The 21,491-nt window shown below is 32.8% G+C and overlaps 1 protein-coding gene across 1 annotated transcript; it reads right to left on the bottom strand.

The window, feature by feature from the left end:
* Positions 1-891: 891 nt before the first annotated feature.
* LOC111878281 (uncharacterized) lies at positions 892-3,938 on the bottom strand. The gene is made up of 4 exons (XM_023874785.3): positions 3,435-3,938; positions 2,086-3,274; positions 1,845-1,991; positions 892-1,562 (listed from the first exon to the last, which is right to left on the bottom strand). Exons 1-4 carry the CDS (start codon positions 3,486-3,488, stop codon positions 1,057-1,059), a joined length of 1,896 nt encoding a protein of 631 aa, XP_023730553.1. The 5' UTR covers positions 3,489-3,938; the 3' UTR covers positions 892-1,056.
* Positions 3,939-21,491: the final 17,553 nt, after the last annotated feature.

Here is a 21,491-nt window from a genome sequence, read left to right as displayed (position 1 = left end):
CCTCGGAATGTTTAAGGCTTCTGCAAAGCCCCTTATGCGGAAGTCATGGTCATTCTACAAAATTCTATTTTTCATGGTTAAAATGTTCAAAACCCCCTTCTCTTTGATCATTGGATGAAATTTCTCTGTATTTTTTTTTGGGTTTTCTTAATGGTTAATGGTTAAGTTGTAATATTTAACATCATTTCTTTTATATTATATAATAATGTAATAAAAAGAGCATATTCGTAAAAGATATTACTTTCTTTAACATGTTTCTTTCATATGATACCTTTCCACATTATATAGTATATATACTAACAAACAAACACCTAATCTTACTATCAATATTTGTTTGAAAATGTAAATATGTCGTTGAAAATATCAAAATCGATTGTTATTTGTGAACTCGTATCCAATCTTTCAACAATCTCAAAGTTTCACAACTTTTTAAAAAATATAATGACTTGATAGGATATACCATACAATTGTTTTGCCTTGAGCTCTCATAGATCTTGTTCCATTTCTCATATGTTATTTGTTTCTAAGACCCTCTGGTATGCATACCACGAAATGGGTCGTGGTCTAGGTGGCCACGACCATGGTTAGTGCACACCACCCCGGACCTTTGTGGTTCTTAGTGGTCGTTGTTCTTTGTGGTGGGAAGAACGGAAGAGCACGCCCAATCAAATTTCTTCTTCTCATTTTTTCTCTCTTCTTGTCTCTATCTCTCTCTTCAATAAAATGTATATATATATTTTTATTTAAAATCAAAAAATAAGAGATATAATGGTGAGTATACCAACCTTTTAGTGGTGGTTAGTGGTGATGACGTGGTACCCACCACTATAGTGGTTAGTGGTGGGTATAACGGATGGCATAATGATTGTTGGTTCTCATAAAAACCCGATATCATGAAACCCTAGAAACATTTTGAATATACTTATTAGTGGAAAATAAATGAAACATCTATCTTTCCCTCTCTAATTATCTAAATATTTTTTAAAGCAACAATGAATTATTCACATTTCACAATCCAAAACATACAAAAAGCTCGATGGTTACACCGATCAACATTTACTTTATAGACCGGTGGCGACCCCTAGATGGTTTCACCCCATGCCGCCCACTTCCTTTCTGACCACCACCACCGCCACCACCACCCCGATGCCTGCTAAACGAAGAAGACGATCCAACACTACCAATTCTCTTCACAGATCTTCTCCGACCACTCAAACTACCATTCCCAAGTGCAGCTTTCACAACAGCTTCTCTAGCAACTTCCCTCGCCTTTTGTGGATTCACGGGCTGTTTGTTGAGGTACGCTAGTTTTGGAAGAAGCCCACAAAGTGTTTTTCTCATTTGATCATCACTCATATTGCTTTGACTTGGGTTCCCTAATAGATTCAAAGCTTGCAATGAGTTATAATTTGCCACAAGTTGTCCAAGTGCTTTTGATGTTGTTATTTTGTTGAAGCTCAAGTCCACAATCGTTAGCTTCCTTAGCCTATGTAGCCCCTCCACATTGCTTATCTTGTTTCCCGCAAGGTACAACTCCTTAATCAATGTACAATTCGATAACCCTAAAAACATGCATAATTATTATTAATAACAAATAAAAACGTACTTCCATTTCCTTCTATTGCAACATTGTTTTTTCAATTCCATTTTTTTATTGACCGGTCTTAGTCAGATTCAGACTGTTTAATACCACAATCAATATGTATCTGACTCAATCAGATGTCGACTCAATCAACAACTATCAAGAAATAGCAACATCCGATCATTTATTTGTTTTATAAAATCTATCTTGTTTTATAAAATCTATTGAATTATAGAATATTTGGATTAAATGAGTTACTTACCTTGTCCAATTCGTGAAATCCTATTGTAGCTCAAATCAAGAATCCTCAAACGTGTTAGCTCTCGAAGGCCTTCAATGGCACTGATCTTGTTTCTTGAAATATCAAGAATGTGAAGACCCTTTGGTAAGGATCCTGGTGTTATATGAACTGCAAGAAGATTAAAGAAGATTAACTATAAGATGATATAAAGAACTAAAAGAATTTTTTTTTTTGGGTGGATAATGGAGTATAATTTATAAACCTATTGAATTCCCAGATAAGTTGACTGATCGGAGAGATGAAAATACGGAAATTGTTGGGATCACTTTTAATCCTATACCAGAAATGTAAGCGACTGTTGAAGAAGAATTTAAAGACTGTATCACTCTGTTCGCATATGCAATCTCTTCAGGAAGATCGTTGTTTCTGGATGTCGCTGGTGCTTTTCCGTTTTCCGGCGAGGGTGGAAAGGTAATTTCATTCTCTTCTTCTTCTTTGTTACCAGGCTCTGTTGGAATTTCCTGAACCCATTCATCTACTCTCGTCAATGACGATGATGGTGATCCCGCCGGAAACGCCATCCACTGGTTCTGCGGCCAGAAACCAGAGCCTTGATGAAACGAATTCCACCGGAGATCTCCGACGTTGTTGATATTTTCTGATTTTGGAAGCTTTGATTTTGACTTTTCGAGTCGTCTGTTTGGTTCCAGATCCGATGAGTATCCACCTTGTTGGTTGGTTAGGAGAAGCATGTTTTGAACGCCTTTAATCGGTTCATGAAGATTCCGGTGACTCCATAATAACAACTTCCACCATAGCTTTCTGCTTTTCGATGGTAAGATCTGACTTGAAGAACACTTTCGTAAAATCACTTTATCTGCGCTGTAATTACTCGTTACCGAAACAGGACTTATACAACCGTCTCCCAATTTCTGCAAATCTTCAAACGACTCGCAAGGAGCGATCCGATTCATCGGCAATACCCTTTTCGTTTCTAGATTCGAACACGATCGTTTCAGCTTCGGAGACGCTAAAAATGGCGTTTTAGAAGCTCCAGGATCACTTAAATGTCCATCTTCATCCATCTCTATATCCGATGAATTGTTTTGATGATTATCGATATCCGTGTCTCTGTATTCTTCTGGTTCTTGAATCGGCGTTTTACAGATGGAAATTTCGCAGCTGCGATGGTGATCGGAGTTAAAATAATCCCTTTCGTATTCATCTTCCCCTTCATATGCTTCTTCTTCTTCTTCTTGAAGCTGAGCTTTTACAGGGCTTTCATGGCTGACAACCTTCACGTTGCAGGTTGAAGTCTTTGGTACAGAGAAGGGTACATCTACACTGAAAGTTGACTTTGACTTTGACTTTTGGTCAAAATCCTTTATATCTACAGGCTTCTCCAAGTGTTGTAATTTCACTTGCATAATTTTATTATTATCATTCTCCTCCTAAGAACACAAAGAACATACAGAGTCAATAAAAGTCAAAACTATAGTCAAATTACAGAATTTAGATTGAAAGTTTGTAACCTACCAAGAAAACGATGATTAGATATTAAAAAACAATTTAATTTCAACAAAAATAAGAATTGAATAAATAAAATCTAACCTTGTTTTTCTTATTCCTCCCTGTTAACGAAGGAAAGCAACAGATAATCGGCATGGATTTTTATTGAGAGAGAGAGAGAGAGAGAGAGAGAGAGAGAGAGAGAGAGAGCAATTAAACAATAAAAAGAATCCCAGAAGAAAAACAGATTTATGTTTGATGGAGGAATAAATTCGATATAGAATCAATCAATATTAGCCATAATCGATCGGCAATTGGCGAAGAAGAGATAGAGGTGAATATGGTGAAAAGAGAAAAAGACGGTTGCCGGAGATTGAAAAAGCGGTGGTTTCAGACGCGTAGCCGCCAAGTCTTTTGGAAGAATAACCAGGGTTCACCACCGTGACAGCGGCCAGAGTGATGAATAATTAGAGCTTCTGTCGAGAAGCTTGCCAGCTGCGGTGGTGGTGTACGTTGTGGGAGCGGTGGTTTAGGGCGGAAGAAACAATGAGAAGTGATTCATCATATATGAAGGGAGGACACGATGGCCCACTTGTTGTGTATATCGACGAAACTTAATATTTGATGTGATAAGTTCATTAACCAACGATTTATTCGTGCATTATTCGAATATATGTTTTTATAGATAAATAGTAAGTAGGGGTGAGCAAAAACCGCACCGCAACTAAAATTAACCGTAAAAACCGCAATTAAAACCGATGGTTAGGTTTTTTGTTTTTCAAAAACCGCAAATTTGCGGTGCGGTGTGGTTATTAGTTTTCAAAAACCGCACCGCACCGCATATATTATATATAATTTTTTTAATTAATTATTAATATACTAAATATTAAAAATAACACAAGTTTCATGGATGAAAGATGGATAAAATACTATAAGACCAAAGTATTGGTGTTTTGTTATGTTTAACTTTAAAAAATGGTGAAATTAGACAATTTTAAGATATTTCTTGTTAATTATTATTGATTTGACGTTTTTAAGATATTAGTTGTTTGTAAATTAAGTTAATTATCTTATACTTTATGGGTTTTTTTTATTATTACAAGTAATATGTTTGAACTCTTAAAATCGTTTGAGTTCTAAACTGTGGTTAAAAATCACAGAAAATAACTGCACCAAATCCATGTGGTTAATAACCGCAACACAGAAAAAACAAAACCGCACCGCAAAAATAACCGCCTAACCGCACCGCAAAAATAACCGCACCATGTGGTTTTGAAAATGGATTAACCGCATTTGCGGTTAGTGGTGAGGTTTTAGCTAATAACCGCACCGAACCGTACTACGCTCACCCCTAATAGTAAGCATACAATTTTTGTTTTCTGAAATTTACCAGGTCACAAATTTCAAATATCAATTAGCAAGTTAATAAAAAATATAACGTATAATAACTGAAATTCAGTTTTAATGAATATATAAAATTATAAATTATAGTAAATCGTAAAAACACCATTCAAGTTAGGTATGTTTAAAAAACACCATCAAAGTAAGTCCTCCGTACAAAAACACCAACAAACTACATATTTTGTTCAAATTTCACCTTGTGGTAACCGATATTTACCGGTAAAAATCAATTAACGGAAAAAACAAGAGAAAATGACTTAGAAAGATAATTATGTTTCAAAATCGTTCAAAAAACATCATCAAAGTTGGTCTGTTAAAAAAACGCCATCTAGGTAAGGTTTTTGTACAAAAAGGACACCAACAAACTATACATTTTGTTCAAATGTTATCATCGATAACTAGCTCTTTTATGTTAAAAGATGATTTGATGTAATTATTGGCGACATGACATGATAAAGATTTCGATAAAGTTAACATTCGGTTGGGACAAACCTTAATGTTTTTATCAGGATTAATCTTCGTGGTTGATGTCTAAATTAGAGAAGATGCTTACAGGCACAAGAGTTTTTATCATCAAATGTCTTATGTGTCTTTTAAATGCGTGAGCTTGAGTTAGAGATCCTTGATTTAGTAGAAGAATAAGCAATAAAAGGAGAAGAAGCCCTGAATCGATTTATAAAGGATGAATATATTAATCAATGTCATGTCACTAATTATCATGCTATGTCACAATAATGTATGCCAATTTGCTATGGGTAGTATAACAATCTTGAGCAATATTTTTTGAATATGTATGCCAATTTGTAATGTGATTACAACAATGCCTTGATGAATATTTATGTCAATTTGTAGTGTGGTGAAATCTACTTGTTGTTAGCATCTTACCTAACTAAAGGTCATAACTAAACTATAATGGATTGCAAACTCTCATGCATCTTCTAGTTTTCACAAATTTTGTCCGTTAAATTACTTATGGACATTTATCCCCCTGTTTTCACAAATTCTTCGTTCATGAAGAAGCCCTATATCAATTTTTAAAAGATGAATATATCAACTAATGTCATGTCATCAATAACTAGACTAAGGAATCCTATAATGTAACCTACAAGAGCTAGTTACTAGTGGGTAACATCCGAACAAAACGTATAGTTTGTTGGTGTTTTTTGTACAAAAACCTTATTTTGAAGGTGTTTTTTGAACGATTTTGAAACATAGTTACTCTCTTGTCAATTTCTTTTGTTTTTTTCCCTTAATAAATTTTTACCGTAAATATCGATTACCATAAGATGAAATTTGAAAAAATTATGTACTGGGTTGGTGTTTTTTTGTACAAAAGTCTTACCTAGATGGTGTTTTTTGAACAAATTAAACTTGAATGATGTTTTTTGAACGATTTTCAAACATAATTATTCTTATAAGTCACTTTCCATTAAAAGTAGGGAAAATGACTTGATAGGGTAAGATATTTTTTGAAATGTACACATTTAGTCCTTATTCTTTTTTTTCTTGTAAAATAAACCCTTATACTTTATTAATATGTACACATTAGGTCATTTTCACCGAATTCTACAGTTTTTGCTGACGTGGAAGGGTTTATTTTACAAAAAAAAAAAATAAGGACTAAATGTGTACATTTCAAAAAGTATCTTACCCTATCAAGTCATTTTCCCTTTCTTTTATTTTGTTGAAATAAAATACCCAGGTGGCATCCACATATCCACAACGAGATTTTTCCAACTTTTATTCATCATGAAAAGAGGGAGAACCCCGATCTCCGACGACTCATTTGTGTGTTCTTACACATCACTGGTAACAAGGAGGAATGATGGCAAAAACAACAAGGTCGAGGGGGGAGGTAGGAGGAAGTAGAGCCGGTAGTTGGCGGCGAGGAGCTGCTCTGCTAACCCCCTCGTCGATTCTTTCTTCTTTTTCTGGCAACATATCTCAAAGATGGAGACAAAGAAAGACAGATCGGAGAAACACAGCAGGTAAATGGTGTTTGGCTATTGCTGTTCGACCGGAAGGAAGAGAGACGAGAAAAAGAAGAGTCACCGCCCTATTCTTGTTGCTGGAGGATCACCCACCTCTGGTGACTAAGCTAATTAATTGCTATTTAGTGTCACTTATGTTTCCACATCAGCAAAACCTGTAGAATCCGGTGAAAAGGACCTAATGTGTATATATTAATAAAATATAAGGGTTTATTTTACAAAAAAAAAAGAATAAAGACTAAATGTGTACAATTCAAAAAGTATCTTACCATATCAAATCATTTTCCTTAAAAGAAAATTCGTATATGACCGGTATACCGGGTATAGCCGGTCACAAGGATTGCATTGTTACAAAAAATAAAATATAAGAGTTTATTTTACAATAAAAAAAGAATAATAACTAAGTATATACATTTTAAAAAGTATCTTACCATATCAAGTTATTTTAAAATTAAAAAAAAAAAAGCAATTCTCATCCACTAGTAAAAGTAGGATGAGTTAAGTGATATATTCTTATTTGTACTTAGTATAAGTGAAAAAGGTGTGGTAAACCAACCTGACAGTCTTTTGTTTTCACTGATTTTCTCAGTGAAAACAATTATTTTCTGTTTCTTAATTCAAAAATACGTTATCAGCCAATCGGTTTTATATACAAGGTTATCTTTTCTCAATAAGATAAAAATAAGTAAAGCTATATATTACTTTTATCCTTTTATCCGTTAAGAATATATTGTAACAAATTTAAAGATTATTATCATGGTTAAATGTCAGAAGCATAATCCAAAAAAGTTGTACGCGCATCGTACACGGCTCTCGAACGTTTGATTAATTGATTTGATTCTCTTTTTCTTTATTAAATATGGAATTATTATTAATTGTTTTTCAGTCATTAAATTTATTTCTTTTATTTTTCATGAAGCACGACGGATTAATCGAAAAAAAATTAAAAACATATTTCATTTGTAATTCCACGACTTAAAATAAAATAGGTGTTGTAAACCGCAGTCTTTTGTTTTAAACTCACATCACATTACACAATAATTTTTTATATAATATGAACATTACGTTAGAGTCGTTTCAAACATATCTTTTTAGGGCTAGGATGAGAGAAGAAACAATAGATTTTTAGAACACACAAATTTCATCAACTTTTTATAATAACTGAATAATTGAGAAAAAACATTTATCCAGCTTTTAAATATAACATTTTCGATTATATATATATATATATATATATATATATATATATATATATATATATATATATATATATATATATATATATATATATATATATATGTCTTCTAACTTTTTGAGATGTAAAATTATTAATGATATTTTCAAAATCGATATTGTCTAATATCCATTAATAAAATTCATAAAAATTTTGAGTCCTTAAAAAGATGAGTCTTGGAAGATCACCCCTATCGTCCACCCCCTACCCCCTGGGATGGGCAGCATGACATGACATCATCTTTTACTTCTTTTAGCAACACAAAAAGGACCTAACGAAAACATGATAAAAACGATCAACACGATAAATGCGGAAAAAAACTTCAGTTTATTTAGTTCACAGTTAATCACACAAAACACGATAAACACAACAAACATATGTTAATATTGTGTCAAATTTTGAACATGAACACAACATTATATTTTTTAGGCTTGACACGAACATGAATTTGAAATTTAATTTCATTCAAATTTCGTTTTGTTTTGTATTGTATATTGTTGTCGTGTAGTGATTATCAGTCATAACTTTTAAATAACTGCTGCTAATAAAATAGGAAAACAATATATAAAAAATAATATAGCTTTATGTTAACTCTCAATGTTTGAATACTTATTATTTCACTAATAAATATTTAATATAATTATATCTTAACTTTTAGGTAATATAAATAATAAAGAAAAACACAAACCTAGAAATGTCACCTAAAAATTCCTAAATGACTTAATTGTCTACATACAATTCAATCACAATCATTCAAATAACATTTTAAGAACCATATATTTTCTCTCAAATGCCAAACAGCTATATCATATTATACTTGTTTTAAAATAGATATATTATTTTAATGATTTTCAAATAAAGCAATATATTTTTGTTTATTTTGTCCTTAACTATAACCATAATGGATTCGAAGGAGTAAGGTATGATATGTGAAATTGACAGTGGAATAATATTAAAATGAAAAGTTAAGAAGACAACAAAATCAATTATTCATTGAAAATATTGTTATTTTATGGGGCCTTCACCACATGGATCTGCATGTATTGGTATAGAAAGGTAGTGATCTGGTGACCACAAGACGTTCCAATGCTAGATATGTGATGTCAATAGCACCACATCTTAAGAAAAATTAACCAGTGTTTTTGGTTCTATTTGCATGTATTATTGCAAAATAAAATAATAATGTAATTATATCTTATTACTAGTTTGAAACAAAAGTTCAAAAGGCCATAGAATATAAGAGCCACTTTTTACTTTTTATCCTAAGAAATTTTAATGATAGTGCTAAAGGTGATGGCTCAAACATCTTTATAGGGTGAAAGAGGTAAAGTAGACGTTTTAATCCGATTGGATGAATATTAATAGATCAAAATGTATTAAGGTTAATTATGATAAACAAATAAAAAAACGAAAATTTAAAGTGGTAGTTTCATATTTTGGAGAAGTCTTTATAGTTTCATATTTTTTCATGTATTTAAACAAAAAAAATCGTATTAGTTATGTGTACGTTTATATCTATTTCAATTTACATCATTTTGTTTATTTATAATCAACTCATTCAACATAAAATTATCAATATTAGTCGAGATATAAATCTATTTGTAAAATTGTTTCTTATATCATATCACATATTTAGGCTAAACGGTATCGTAGTCTTTTTGCCACCGGTAAACCAATGTGGCATATTCGTGACATATTTTTTGATCTCTCTCTCTCTCCCCCCTTTTACCATTTAAATTTATCCTCTCATTCTTTTTGTTTTGCCAGTGGTAAACATATGCACCACACCTTACCCATTTTTAAAAAGGGCAAAAATGGCAAATATGTCTCTATCAGTCTAGATGGCAAATACTACCAGTGACATGACACCCTTTAGTCTCGTGCCATTGTCTTTAACTAATTAATTGTAGTTATGTCTCTTTGCACAATTATATTTTGAAGGTTTGTTTATTTAATAATTTTTTTTAGAACGGCTAAATTTAAATAAAAAACAAAACAATAAAAATAAAAAAGAACCTAGCAAGGAGCTAGAGACCACACATTAAATAATAATGTTAAGAATAGGGTTTTGAAGTCATAAATTCCAAGCTATTTGGAGTTTATGTTTTTTATGGATCACCTAATTAAAAGAAAAAACAACAATATCCTAAAAAACATATCCTTCCTGGGTTTCACCTGATCGAACATACATTTATTTCAGAATCTCCAAATCAACCACCACGAAATGCTAATGATAGCCGCTATAACTATTTTGTTCTTACTCAAGTGCTTCACCGAATCCATAACACAATAAAAAACACCAATGGAAGTTTTGGAGGAGAGATAAACATCACACCAAGTAGCAACCCTCACCATCAGCTGCTTAGCAACCTCATAATAGAAGAAAATATGATTCACAATTTCCACTTCATTCGAACAGATCGAACATAAAACACATGGAACATCAATACATATGGCTGCCATATTGTCCTTAGTAGGAAAATGATTTAAATTAATTATTTAACAAAATTAATCTCCAACAAAAGATGTTAACTTTAAAACAAGCACACAATGATACCTAGTGTCCTATAGTATAGTGAGAAGACTCACGTAAATCTTAGAGATGAATTTGACTACTTGAAGTCCAAAAGAATCAGTTAGATGAACCACTTAAACCAGTTACAAGCTAAACCTCATCCAATAGATCAAAACCTCCAAGTTTGACCCAAATGTCAAACATGTCAAGAAGTCAAAACTCAATGGTCAAAGTCAAAGTTAACGGTCAACGACCAATCATGATGTGAACCTTGACCAGTCGGGCCGTAAAACACTAAATGACAAAATAATCAGGAAGTCACTCAAAATCGTGATGTGATTTCCTTCTAGAAAACTTAACTCATTAAACTCTTAATCATTTACTTCATAAGTTCCAATTCATATATGATACTCCATAACGACTTAATGGATAAAGTTTCCAACTTTATCCATCCTAAGGGCTTAATAACTCTATATATCAAGCCCTAAGTACAAGAATCCACCTATAATGCCAAAACTCAATGTATGGTTTAAGGGCAAGCATGTACAAACATTTTTCCAACACTAAGAAAGTCCATAAGTTGGTTAATTCGCTCAAATGGTTTTGAAGTTCTCCAAACTCCAAGAACACCATTAAAGGGACCAATATGACACCATAAAACAATCCAAAACCTGGATCTAGCATCAAATAAACATAAGGTGGAAGTTTTGCATCATACCAAGGTGCAGAAGTTGATTGGGTGAAGTTGAATGGTATTGCTATATTTATACATATATTTAGGCATTATTTAAATACGTTTTAAGCTAATATTTGGTTAATTGAAAGGATATATGGTACTTATAGAGTTAAATTATTTTTTCATCCAAATAGGACATTCTTGAAGGAAAATGACCAAAAATGACAAAAATTGGAACCTGAAAGGACAGGAGCTGAAGCCGTGAGCTTAACGGAGCTTAAAAGGAAGAAAAACCATGAAAATACAAGTCCCACGGAGTGGCTTCAGAGTTCCATGGTGTGGCAAGTGGAAGAATCTTGATTATGTACGTAACATTGAAGCTCATGACGTGAGCACTATAATATCACGTCGTGGGAAGGGAAGTTCCAGAAGATAATTACGCGAAGAAGCAGTTTCCTTATCAGACACGAATTATACTAATCGCACGACGTGAGACCCTAATTCTCACGATGTGAGATACGTTTTATGGAAACTATAAATGTCCTATGATACATTCGAAATAAGAGAGTTGGATTGATATTCTGTAGAGATATTCGATTTTAGAGATAAAAAAAGAGCGAAAAACAACCCTTTGGAAGAGAAGAAGATTGAAGATAAAGATTTTGAAGATTATACACCACATTCGGTTTGAATTAGATCAATCACGTCTAAATCTTATGTTTTTGTGTGATTATTTTCTACCACGAGTAGCTAAATATTAAGCTTTCGTTTGGTGTAGATGAAACCTAATATTATGTGTTAGTTTCTTGCTTTTCTATGGATTTTATGAAGTTGGTTAATGCTTGTGCTTGATTATCATTACCTAGCATGTTAAAGTTTAGATCTTTGTTGCTTTGATTCAAGTTAAGTGTAGTTTAATGACCATTTGAATTGCATGAACTTGTTTACATAGTAGTTTATGATCATTAAAAGAGCTAGGATTTAATCACATCTTAGATTAAATGATAAATGTAACAACTTTAACTTTGTTGGAGAACATAATTTGATCATAATGTGTTTGATAATTTGTCTTGAGCATAAATAATTATATTGGATATATCCTACACAGCTCAGTTATCATTAATAACCAATTTTGTGTTTGCCTGTGTATGATCATTACATAGTAATTCATGAATTGGTGAAAATATTAAAAGATTGGATCAAGATTGTTAATTATATTAAAATTGGTAACCAACCGAATAAATCCATACTTAGAAACTAGACATAGGAAAAAGGGGGATTCGAAACTAAACATGAGTGTCTTCTTAATCTTGATTACAATTGTTTTTTAGTTAAAGTGTTTGCTTAGTTTTAAGTTAATCTAAACTTGCAAAATCAGATAAAACCCCCTCTTTACTTATTGAATTTAGATTAATTTTTAGTAATTATCTTATTAGCTAAATCCATTCCCTATGTTCGATAACTGACTTACCTAAACTATTCTATAAATTTGACTAGGTATACTGCCTAAGGGGTCGTTTGATATAGGTTTTAACTGGGTCGAAAAAAGATTAGCTCCAAAAAAGCCAATTGGCATGTTTAATAAGGATTTGAAAGTCAAGGACTTAGTCCAAAATGTGGAGTTGGTCCAAGGTTTTCATCAGATTCGGTCCCCTCTTTTTATTGATGGACTAGAAAGAAAAGTATTCAATTCCCATATTGCCCTATTCTTTTGTCAAGCCTCCACCGAAGAATAGCCAAATTGAAATTGTTGGGCTGCTCACTGCTATCGCCTTTCGCATATAGTTGTCTTCTTCCTCCGATGAAGCAACCTGAGACAACGCACTTCCAAAGACCAGGTGCGTGTTTCTTCCAATTTTGTTCCTGCTTTTTTTTTTTCATTCCAATTGAGATTTTCTATTGGTATTGATTTTTTCTGCGTTTTTGATGAGGTTTGTTATTTCTCTGATTTTCTCCAACTGAGATTTCCATTCCCGTTTTTTCCATTCCAACAAAAGCTTTAGTTGTTGCTTTTTTTTGTTCATGTTTTGTTATTTGTTTGTTGTTCCTGTTAATTTTTTTGTAAGATGGTTTATATGAGTGGATGATGAGTGCTATTATTTTTTGTTATTGTTGGCTTTCAGAAAGTTTGTTAAATTGAGTGTGAATGATGAATTCTAGAAAGTTTTGTCAAAGTATGAAGAAATGAAGAAACCTAGTGAAGTGCAATGGGGAACCGAAACCTGCTATGGTTGTTGCTACAGAGCCTGATGAGCCATCTCAAAAAGCTGTTGGCATTCTTACCATGTTTTTCAAGTTAGAGCCCAAAAGTTCCTAAATTTAGTATAATTTTCCATCATGAAAATAGTTATTTATTTACTTGTAAATTTGGTTTGTTAAATTGAGTATGAAGTCGAGAATGGTGAACGGTGGGTATGGTGTTGAAGGCATGTAAAGGGGGAGATGTTTATATAAAGCAAAGACATGGTCAGGCTCATGGTATATATGAAGTTATAGTCTTCTTCTTCTTCTTCTTCTTCTTCTTCTTTTGTAAACAGTTACAGTTGCAATATGGAACGTCTAGAAGTTAATTGGTGTGTTGTTGATTTGCTTTGTTTTTTTGGAAGGGTTTTTGAGAGAATTATCTTTTTTCATTTGTGGTTTACCTGAGCCATTAACCCAATGAATTATTATAAAAAAATGGTATTTGAGGGTAATATAGTCATTTTGCATAGTCAATCAGATACAAAATCAAACAACTTTTAGTCAGAAGTTAACTCAGTCAGAAGTTCTAACTCAGTCAGCTTCTAACCTAGTCAGCTCTAACCCAGTTAACAACTATCAAACGACCCCTAAGTGCAATTAGTTATTTAAGTAGCCAAGTAGGTTAGGATTATAAATTTAAAACTAGGTGATATATAAATACACATCATTGACTCTAAGGAAAAACAATTCCCAAACACCAAATGATATTTCTTCTTTTATAATCTTCCAAAATCATCAAAACCTTCAAGGAAGGAAGGAAGGACAATATGGAGGCTAGGGTTTACTCCAAGGATGCTCTTTTAGGAGATGTGGCCTGAAAATTACCTAAAACTCAGAAGAAATGCCTTTAAATATGGGGTCAACCCTAAAATCATGGGCTTGGATTGCACCAACATTCACGTCGTGACACTCTATGTGCCGTGCCCTGATTATTTTGGTCCAATGAGGCCCAATCAATATAAGCCCAAATCATTCCCGGTCTAAAACTAACCCTTTAAATCAAAATCCTTTTACTTTTAGCCTAAAATGTCATTCTTTTAATTAAGTCCATTATTCTGAAATAAGAAATGTCCTAAAACCAAATGTAACAATTCTTCCCCACTTAAACTGGATTTCGTCCTCGAAATCTATCTCGATTAAAATACAAAAGACCAACTCAATGCAATCCATTACGAATTTACCCATTAGTCGATAGATAGAATCAAACAACAAGAGTTCCCTTGTAAAAATAATAAAATAACCAAATTCACTCTTGTAATTTCGTACTACCGATTGTATTGTTTATATGTATAACTCATAAATTTTGAGTTTATAAACTTTGTATGGTTGTGTCATAGTATTTGCTAAGTGTTATCTTACTTAATTTGGGAACCGACACCTAATCAGCAGCGAAAAATCCTCCTACATAAACACTGTGTTTTCGTGTCGTATTGATTATTAAGTATTATATTACTTAATTTAGAAACCACACTTAATTAGTAGAGCAAAAATCCTCCCACCACTTACAATTTAAAATCCTAACTTGTAAGAGTGAGCATTCCTCATATGAGTCATATTTCAATTCTATACGACAATAGGGAAAACATCGGGGTCTATTATGAGCTCATAACCGACCTGTGACATGAGACCTCTGCACCACCACAAAAGAGAGCATGCTGAAAGTCCACAACAAAGTTTTATCAACGTTGTGGATTAAGTAGTGTAGGAACGACAACACCCAATTTGACTCGTCACATGATGGTTGTAGCTAGTAATCGTTGGTGGGATGTCTACCCGTATAAATCTATACAACCGATCTTATACATGTCATTCCACGTTCCATACAAATTAACGATTATAAAATAGAGGTTTTTTGCTAAGCTTTACGATCTTATTTTGAGAAGCGAACACAACTCATATAGCTTATGAAATGAACCTAGCTCGTATAGCTTTAAGAAATGACCATAACTCATATATGAAAATCCATGTGTGTTAGATCCTAACAATGTGTTTAGGCATCCTAGTCATAAACGTTCCATTATAAGTTTAGTAAACACATTTGGTCAGCATAACGATTGCTTTTATACCCATTTATAGGTTCCAACCAACATGCAACCAACAATTTCCATAAAGTTAATAAGCTACAAAATCAATATGATACATAATTTCAAAATAAAAACGATTCTTAAATCTGAAAATCAATTATGATATCATATGTAACGAAATTCGTAATTTAGTAAAAATATTTATATTTTAATAATAACTATGAAAATATAACCTTGGGCTGTTTGGTATAGAGAATTGAAGGGAGAGAATTGGAATCATTTCCGCTTCTCTTGTTTGGTTTACAACTGAAAAGTGAGAAACGAGAAAAAAGTTGATTCCCTTTCAACCTATTTAATTCTCTAAATTTTGTGAAGAAATGAGGAGAAAAGATAATTATCAACATCCGAGAATTAGAAAAAAAAAAAGCGGAGATTTAAATTGAAGATTGCAATCTCGTTCACGTTCCAAGTTCGAACCTTTCTCTCTACTCCATCTCTCATCGCATTTCGCTTCAGTATTCCTACGATTTTGGTGATTACTTTGCTGATTTTGAAAGGGAAAATCGATTTAGGAATATTATCGATTCTCATACAACTCTTTCCTCTCAAAAGATGAACAATCATCAAGTGAAATTTCTTTTTAATTATCGATCACAATTGCTTTTTTACTTATTGATACAACAGATAACACATACCAATTGAAACACTCATCATCTGCAATTGTTTTTTACATATTCTTATATGATTTGGCAGCCAACAAGATTGATGAACAAAAGATCATTAGTTTTGTGATTATATAGTGTGGGATTTGATGTTCCTGAATCTTTCGATGATAAATAAAATTATGAAGTATATGATGGAAGATAATAAGAACTAGTTGAGGGAGGGATTGGTTGTACTGAAATGGTTCCTCATAATTTTTTGATAGACAATTTTATAGCCTATAAGGTGTTTGATGAAATGCCACTGAATGCTTTTGGAATTGAATGATGATGTATACTTGTTTTACTCAATTTTTGATTAATCCATTCCTTTTATACTTTCTGTACTTGAAAAAACAATAAATTGTTTGGGAAAATGAACAACCAAAGAATGGTTTTGTGTGTGAACCTAGCATGGCTATGTCATTTTCGTCCATTTTATTTCAATCTGTTTGGCTGTTTTTAACTTTTTTTATATATCTAATTTGTAAACATGATAGCATCTTGACTTTGAGGACCCTCCTTGGGCAAAGAGACCATACTATGCTCATATGGATAATGCTTGTGGAATGGCAATTATAAATGAGGTGCTTGAAAGTCTCAAGATGGAATCAGAGAAGTAGGAATATGAAGTATTTCTTTTAAAAATATAATGTTGAGAATTATTTATAGTTATTTTTTATTTTTTTGTAGATTATCTTTTTTTTATGAGAATCATGTTTTCCGATACAATATATTTTAAAAAAAAAAATTGAAGTTACATATATAAAATGTTGATTGATAGTTACAATAATTTGTAAAAAGGAAATGATAAAATAATTAATTTGAAATATAGAAAGTACATAATCAGATTATTATGAAATAAAGTTGTTTGAAAATGATAAATATTGTGAACAAAGTTCATTTTCATTTCATTGCTAAATTCAACCGAACAAGAGAATTGATTCTCAATGTCATTTATCTAACGAATTCTCTGCTATACCAAACAATGGATTCATTTCTCTTTCTCCAACTTAATTCTCTTTCTCTGCATTTCCGTTTCTTACTTCAATTCTCTTTCTCTGTACCAAACGCACTTAAGTTCTTTGTGGTTTTCTCCAAACACTGCAGGGCCATCCTTCTCAGCAAAATTACTCAGGAGAGATACCATACGTGCTCCTAACCCTGAAGTGTTGAGAAAATTAATTAGAACACATTGACCCATTTTTCAATGGGTATTTTCAATAAAGAAAAAACATCACAACAAGTAGTAGGAAGACAATTTAATAAGTTATTCTTTTTAGTCCATTTTCTCATTTTTTTTGATGTGAATATTTTAAGCTCTTTTAGTGTTTTATCCAAAAGTATAGTTACTGAACTTATAATAAGTATCTCCAAAATGATAACAGACCCTTAACCCATGTTTTTTACTTTTATTGATATTTTGTAAACACTTAGGTTTCCAGGGAGTTGAGATATTTTCTTGTATCTTGTGAATTTTTGAAAAAGCTTTAGCAACAAATGATCTATTATCGTGACAGGGTGTGGAAATAAAGGGACGACACGCTGATGTACATGAAGATTCCTTAGTGTTAGAGGAAAAGTCATAAGTAACATGACCTCTAACAGTACAATTTGGAGAAGCACTAAGTGTTTCATGTGTGGAATGAAATTCACCATTTGAAATGGGAAATTTAAGGTACATGTATAATGGTGGTATCCAAAGTAGTTAAACAGGTGGTACATTTAGTGAGACCATCAGGATGGGTTGTGCAATGTTTATCAATGAGAGATTGATTTATGTAAGTAGTACTGACAAACCTTGACTTAAAATCTTCTTCAAGTTCACTAGGAGTGAAGAAATTTGGTTTAGTTTCAACATGTTTATAGATTTCTACAACATCATCTATGTTTCTATCGAGAATCTTCTCACACTGATATGGAATTTAGGCATCTATTATCTTATTTAGCGTATAATAAGAGCGAGCCCAATTTTTTACAATGCCTTGTAATTTATTTGCATGCAGTTTAGCGGTATCCTTTTTAGAGTGAAGGGAAATATTGGTAAAAGACAAATTAGCGACCTTGATGTTTACTTGAGCAATATTTTCCTCAGTGTCACTCAATTTATTTGTAAGAAATTAAATTTTCAGTCTAAGAGAGTGTTTTTCTTGGTTAATGTTAGACATTTTAAGAAAGAAGAAATCAAACATCATGCATTTCTCATTATGAGAATAGTTGGCAAATTTACTTACTTGATACACAGATTTCGAGTCCCAGCCCATCATTTTTTAAATGCTTATCAAATTTAGCTATATCGGCTTTAAAGGAACTCAATTTTCTGCTCTCTTCATCAATGAAAAGCGTGTCAATGTGTACCATTAAACACTTGTCATTTCCTTAATCCTCATAAGACGATTCTTCATTATCAACCAAGTTCTCAACTTCAAATACCAGGATCTTCACATCAATATTATATCTCTTTAGAGAGGCGAAAAACTTTTTGTACCTCACCTAATAATCTTCATTAGTGTCTACCATCTTAGACTTACATTCCTTGATAAAATGAGCAGCCCCTCCACAGTTGAAACACTTAGGACCATCTTTCTTTTCACCAACATATTTTTTTTCCAGCGTCATAGCCCTTCAACACTGATGGGTCCAACATTGATTAAAACCTTATGGGTCCATATAGTTTCTTATCAGTTCGGCTAATATAACACTTAACTATCAAGGATTCACCTTCAAATTCATCAGAGAAGTCGATATCACTATTTTGAGGGGACTTCTTGGAATAGAGTGCCACATATCTATCCCCATGAGTATCTCTCATGATTTCCTTTTTCAAAATATTTTTCTCTTCATGATTACGAAGATTGCCAAATAAAGAAGCTAAATCCATGGTTATGATTGTCCCACTGTTCTTCAAAACATATACATGATGTTCCCAACTATTGTTCAATGAATCAAGAAACTGGAGAACCAAGGAGTTTCTAGTCTTGTTCATATTAAGTCGACACATATCCTTCACTAATCAATTAAAAAGATTGAAGATCCGATTAAGAGTCTCATTCTTTTGCTGAAAAAAAATGCTCAGGTCGTTGATTTAGATTGTTCTTGTTAACAGGGCCGGTCGGGGCCCAAATTTTATGGGCTATATATATATATATATATATATATATATATATATATATATATATATATATATATATATATATATATATATATATATGGGAAAAGTTCAATAGAGAACCATAATTATGGGTTCTTTAAGGAACCAAATCTTTTTTTCAATTTCTAGAGCTTATTCTCTATCGAAAAAAAATCTAAAAATATCTAAATTCATATATTAACCTTGTGAATGTGAAAAATATTTTTCGGATTCACGTTGTGAATTGTGACATCCCCAAAATCTCGGCCAGAAAAAGACCGATTTTCATTTATGCTTTTAAAATAATTTAAGAGTAAATCCTTTTGATTTGAAAGAGTTGCGGAATTTGTTCCCAAAAACAAAACATGATAAAACAATGTTTACCAAAGCATTTCATAAAAGAAATGTATTTTTCATTATATAATCAAAACTCGGGGTGTCATGTTCCGATACAGACCAATAAGCATAAACAATAACATTACAAGTCATTCAACAAATATATACATATACAGACTTGTAAACAAAACAACTTGATGGTTCATCCATCTTATGCCCTCACGCCACTTCCTGTAATACAAATTAAAACTGAGTGGGTCAGGCTTGGGAGCCTGGTGAGCATATAGGGTTTTCAACCCAAAATAAATAATCATATTTAATTTCCACCAACCAACAATAACCCAATTACCCATTCCCGTTATTCTCACTTTATGTCCCTAAAACAACCAACATAAGGGACCTAGTCTAAGAATATTTCATCGGGGCGACAACACATGCTTCGGGGGTTCCTCAGCAATATAAGTCAAATAAGGCAACCATGAGGGGGATGGAGTACAACGAATGAACACCCAAGTTCATTAACACCTACAGGTGGCGAACCTGCTAATGTTTCCACAAGACTGTCTAGAAAAGTCCGTGGTCGTCATCTAAACTCCGCTAGATGACTAAATCAAACAACAACGAGGCCTCTCATCTGTTTATTACACACAACCTATCTACCCATGTTCTACCCAACATATTAGTAGATAAAAATATACATTTTTATACATAGTTTAAAAACCTGTATAGCATGCTTTAATCAATACCTATTTCACATAACAGATGAGGCACACACACACACATAACACGTATTTCATAGAGAATAATCATATCTATGAGATAGAAGAAAGTGAATACACATTCACACATATAAACAACAATATACTTAATACACTCAAACCATACCTGTATTATTATCGTGTTTATGAAAGGTAGTATACACTCACTTGATCAGAAGATGATCGGACAGCACTACGACTTGCAGAAGTAGTAATCCTCAGCAGATCTGGAAGATCTTCACAAAAATCGGACTTCTCGCGGGCAGAGCTTCGGCTCGGGAACCGCACTTCTCGGGATCTCGGGACTTGCCTCGGGGCTCGAGAATAATACCGGGGATTCGTGGTATTTCTGGCACGCAAATCGATGCAAAACGGGAGAGAGAAGAGAGAAAATAGCAAAAGAACTCGGTTGCCCTCGCATCCTATTTATAGGAGGTTGGAGCCTCGGAGTACGCGGGGCCTACTGCTCCGAAACGTCATGGCGTTCGTCATCCGAAGAACTCGAGTGCGAGGTGCGTCATGCTTCGCTATACGTGGGGCTACGTGGGGCTTACTTCGGATCAGATCGGTGACTCCTTCGGATATACATCTGAATTAAAGATTTAATTTAAATACAAAATATTTAATAAACTTCGGAAATTCATATCTTCTTCATACGAACTCCGTTTTCGACGTTCTTTATATCTACGAGAAGGTGAGACTACGCTCTACAACTTTCGTTTAGACTCCGTCGGCTAATTTTAACTTTTTTTATTAATTATTTTTAATAGGCCGGGATAGAAAAACTTCGTTATAAATTCATAACTTCTTCGTTTGACGTCCGTTCTCGCCTAACTTTTTATCGCTTCGATACCAACAACGAGACCTTCGATCCTCGTTTAGATTGCTTCGGCTAAAAACCGCTCGATCTCAAATCAAGTATTTCGGGCTGCACACCGCTAAGCCGAAACTTCGATAAATCATAACTTTCTTATACGAAGTCAGATTTTGGCGTTCTATATATATTCGGAAACCTCGTTTCAACTACTACAACATTAACCAAAGATATCAAGTTTATTTTACACTTTAATTTTGACGCTTATTTTTATTCTTAATTAATCAAACCACATAATTAAGCAATTAAGCACAAAACACATAATACTCAAATAA

The sequence above is a fragment of the Lactuca sativa genome, chromosome 6 (genome assembly GCF_002870075.4).
Source record: "Lactuca sativa cultivar Salinas chromosome 6, Lsat_Salinas_v11, whole genome shotgun sequence".
NCBI classification, from domain to species: Eukaryota; Viridiplantae; Streptophyta; class Magnoliopsida; order Asterales; family Asteraceae; genus Lactuca; species Lactuca sativa.
This window is presented reverse-complemented; position numbering and strand designations above follow the sequence as displayed.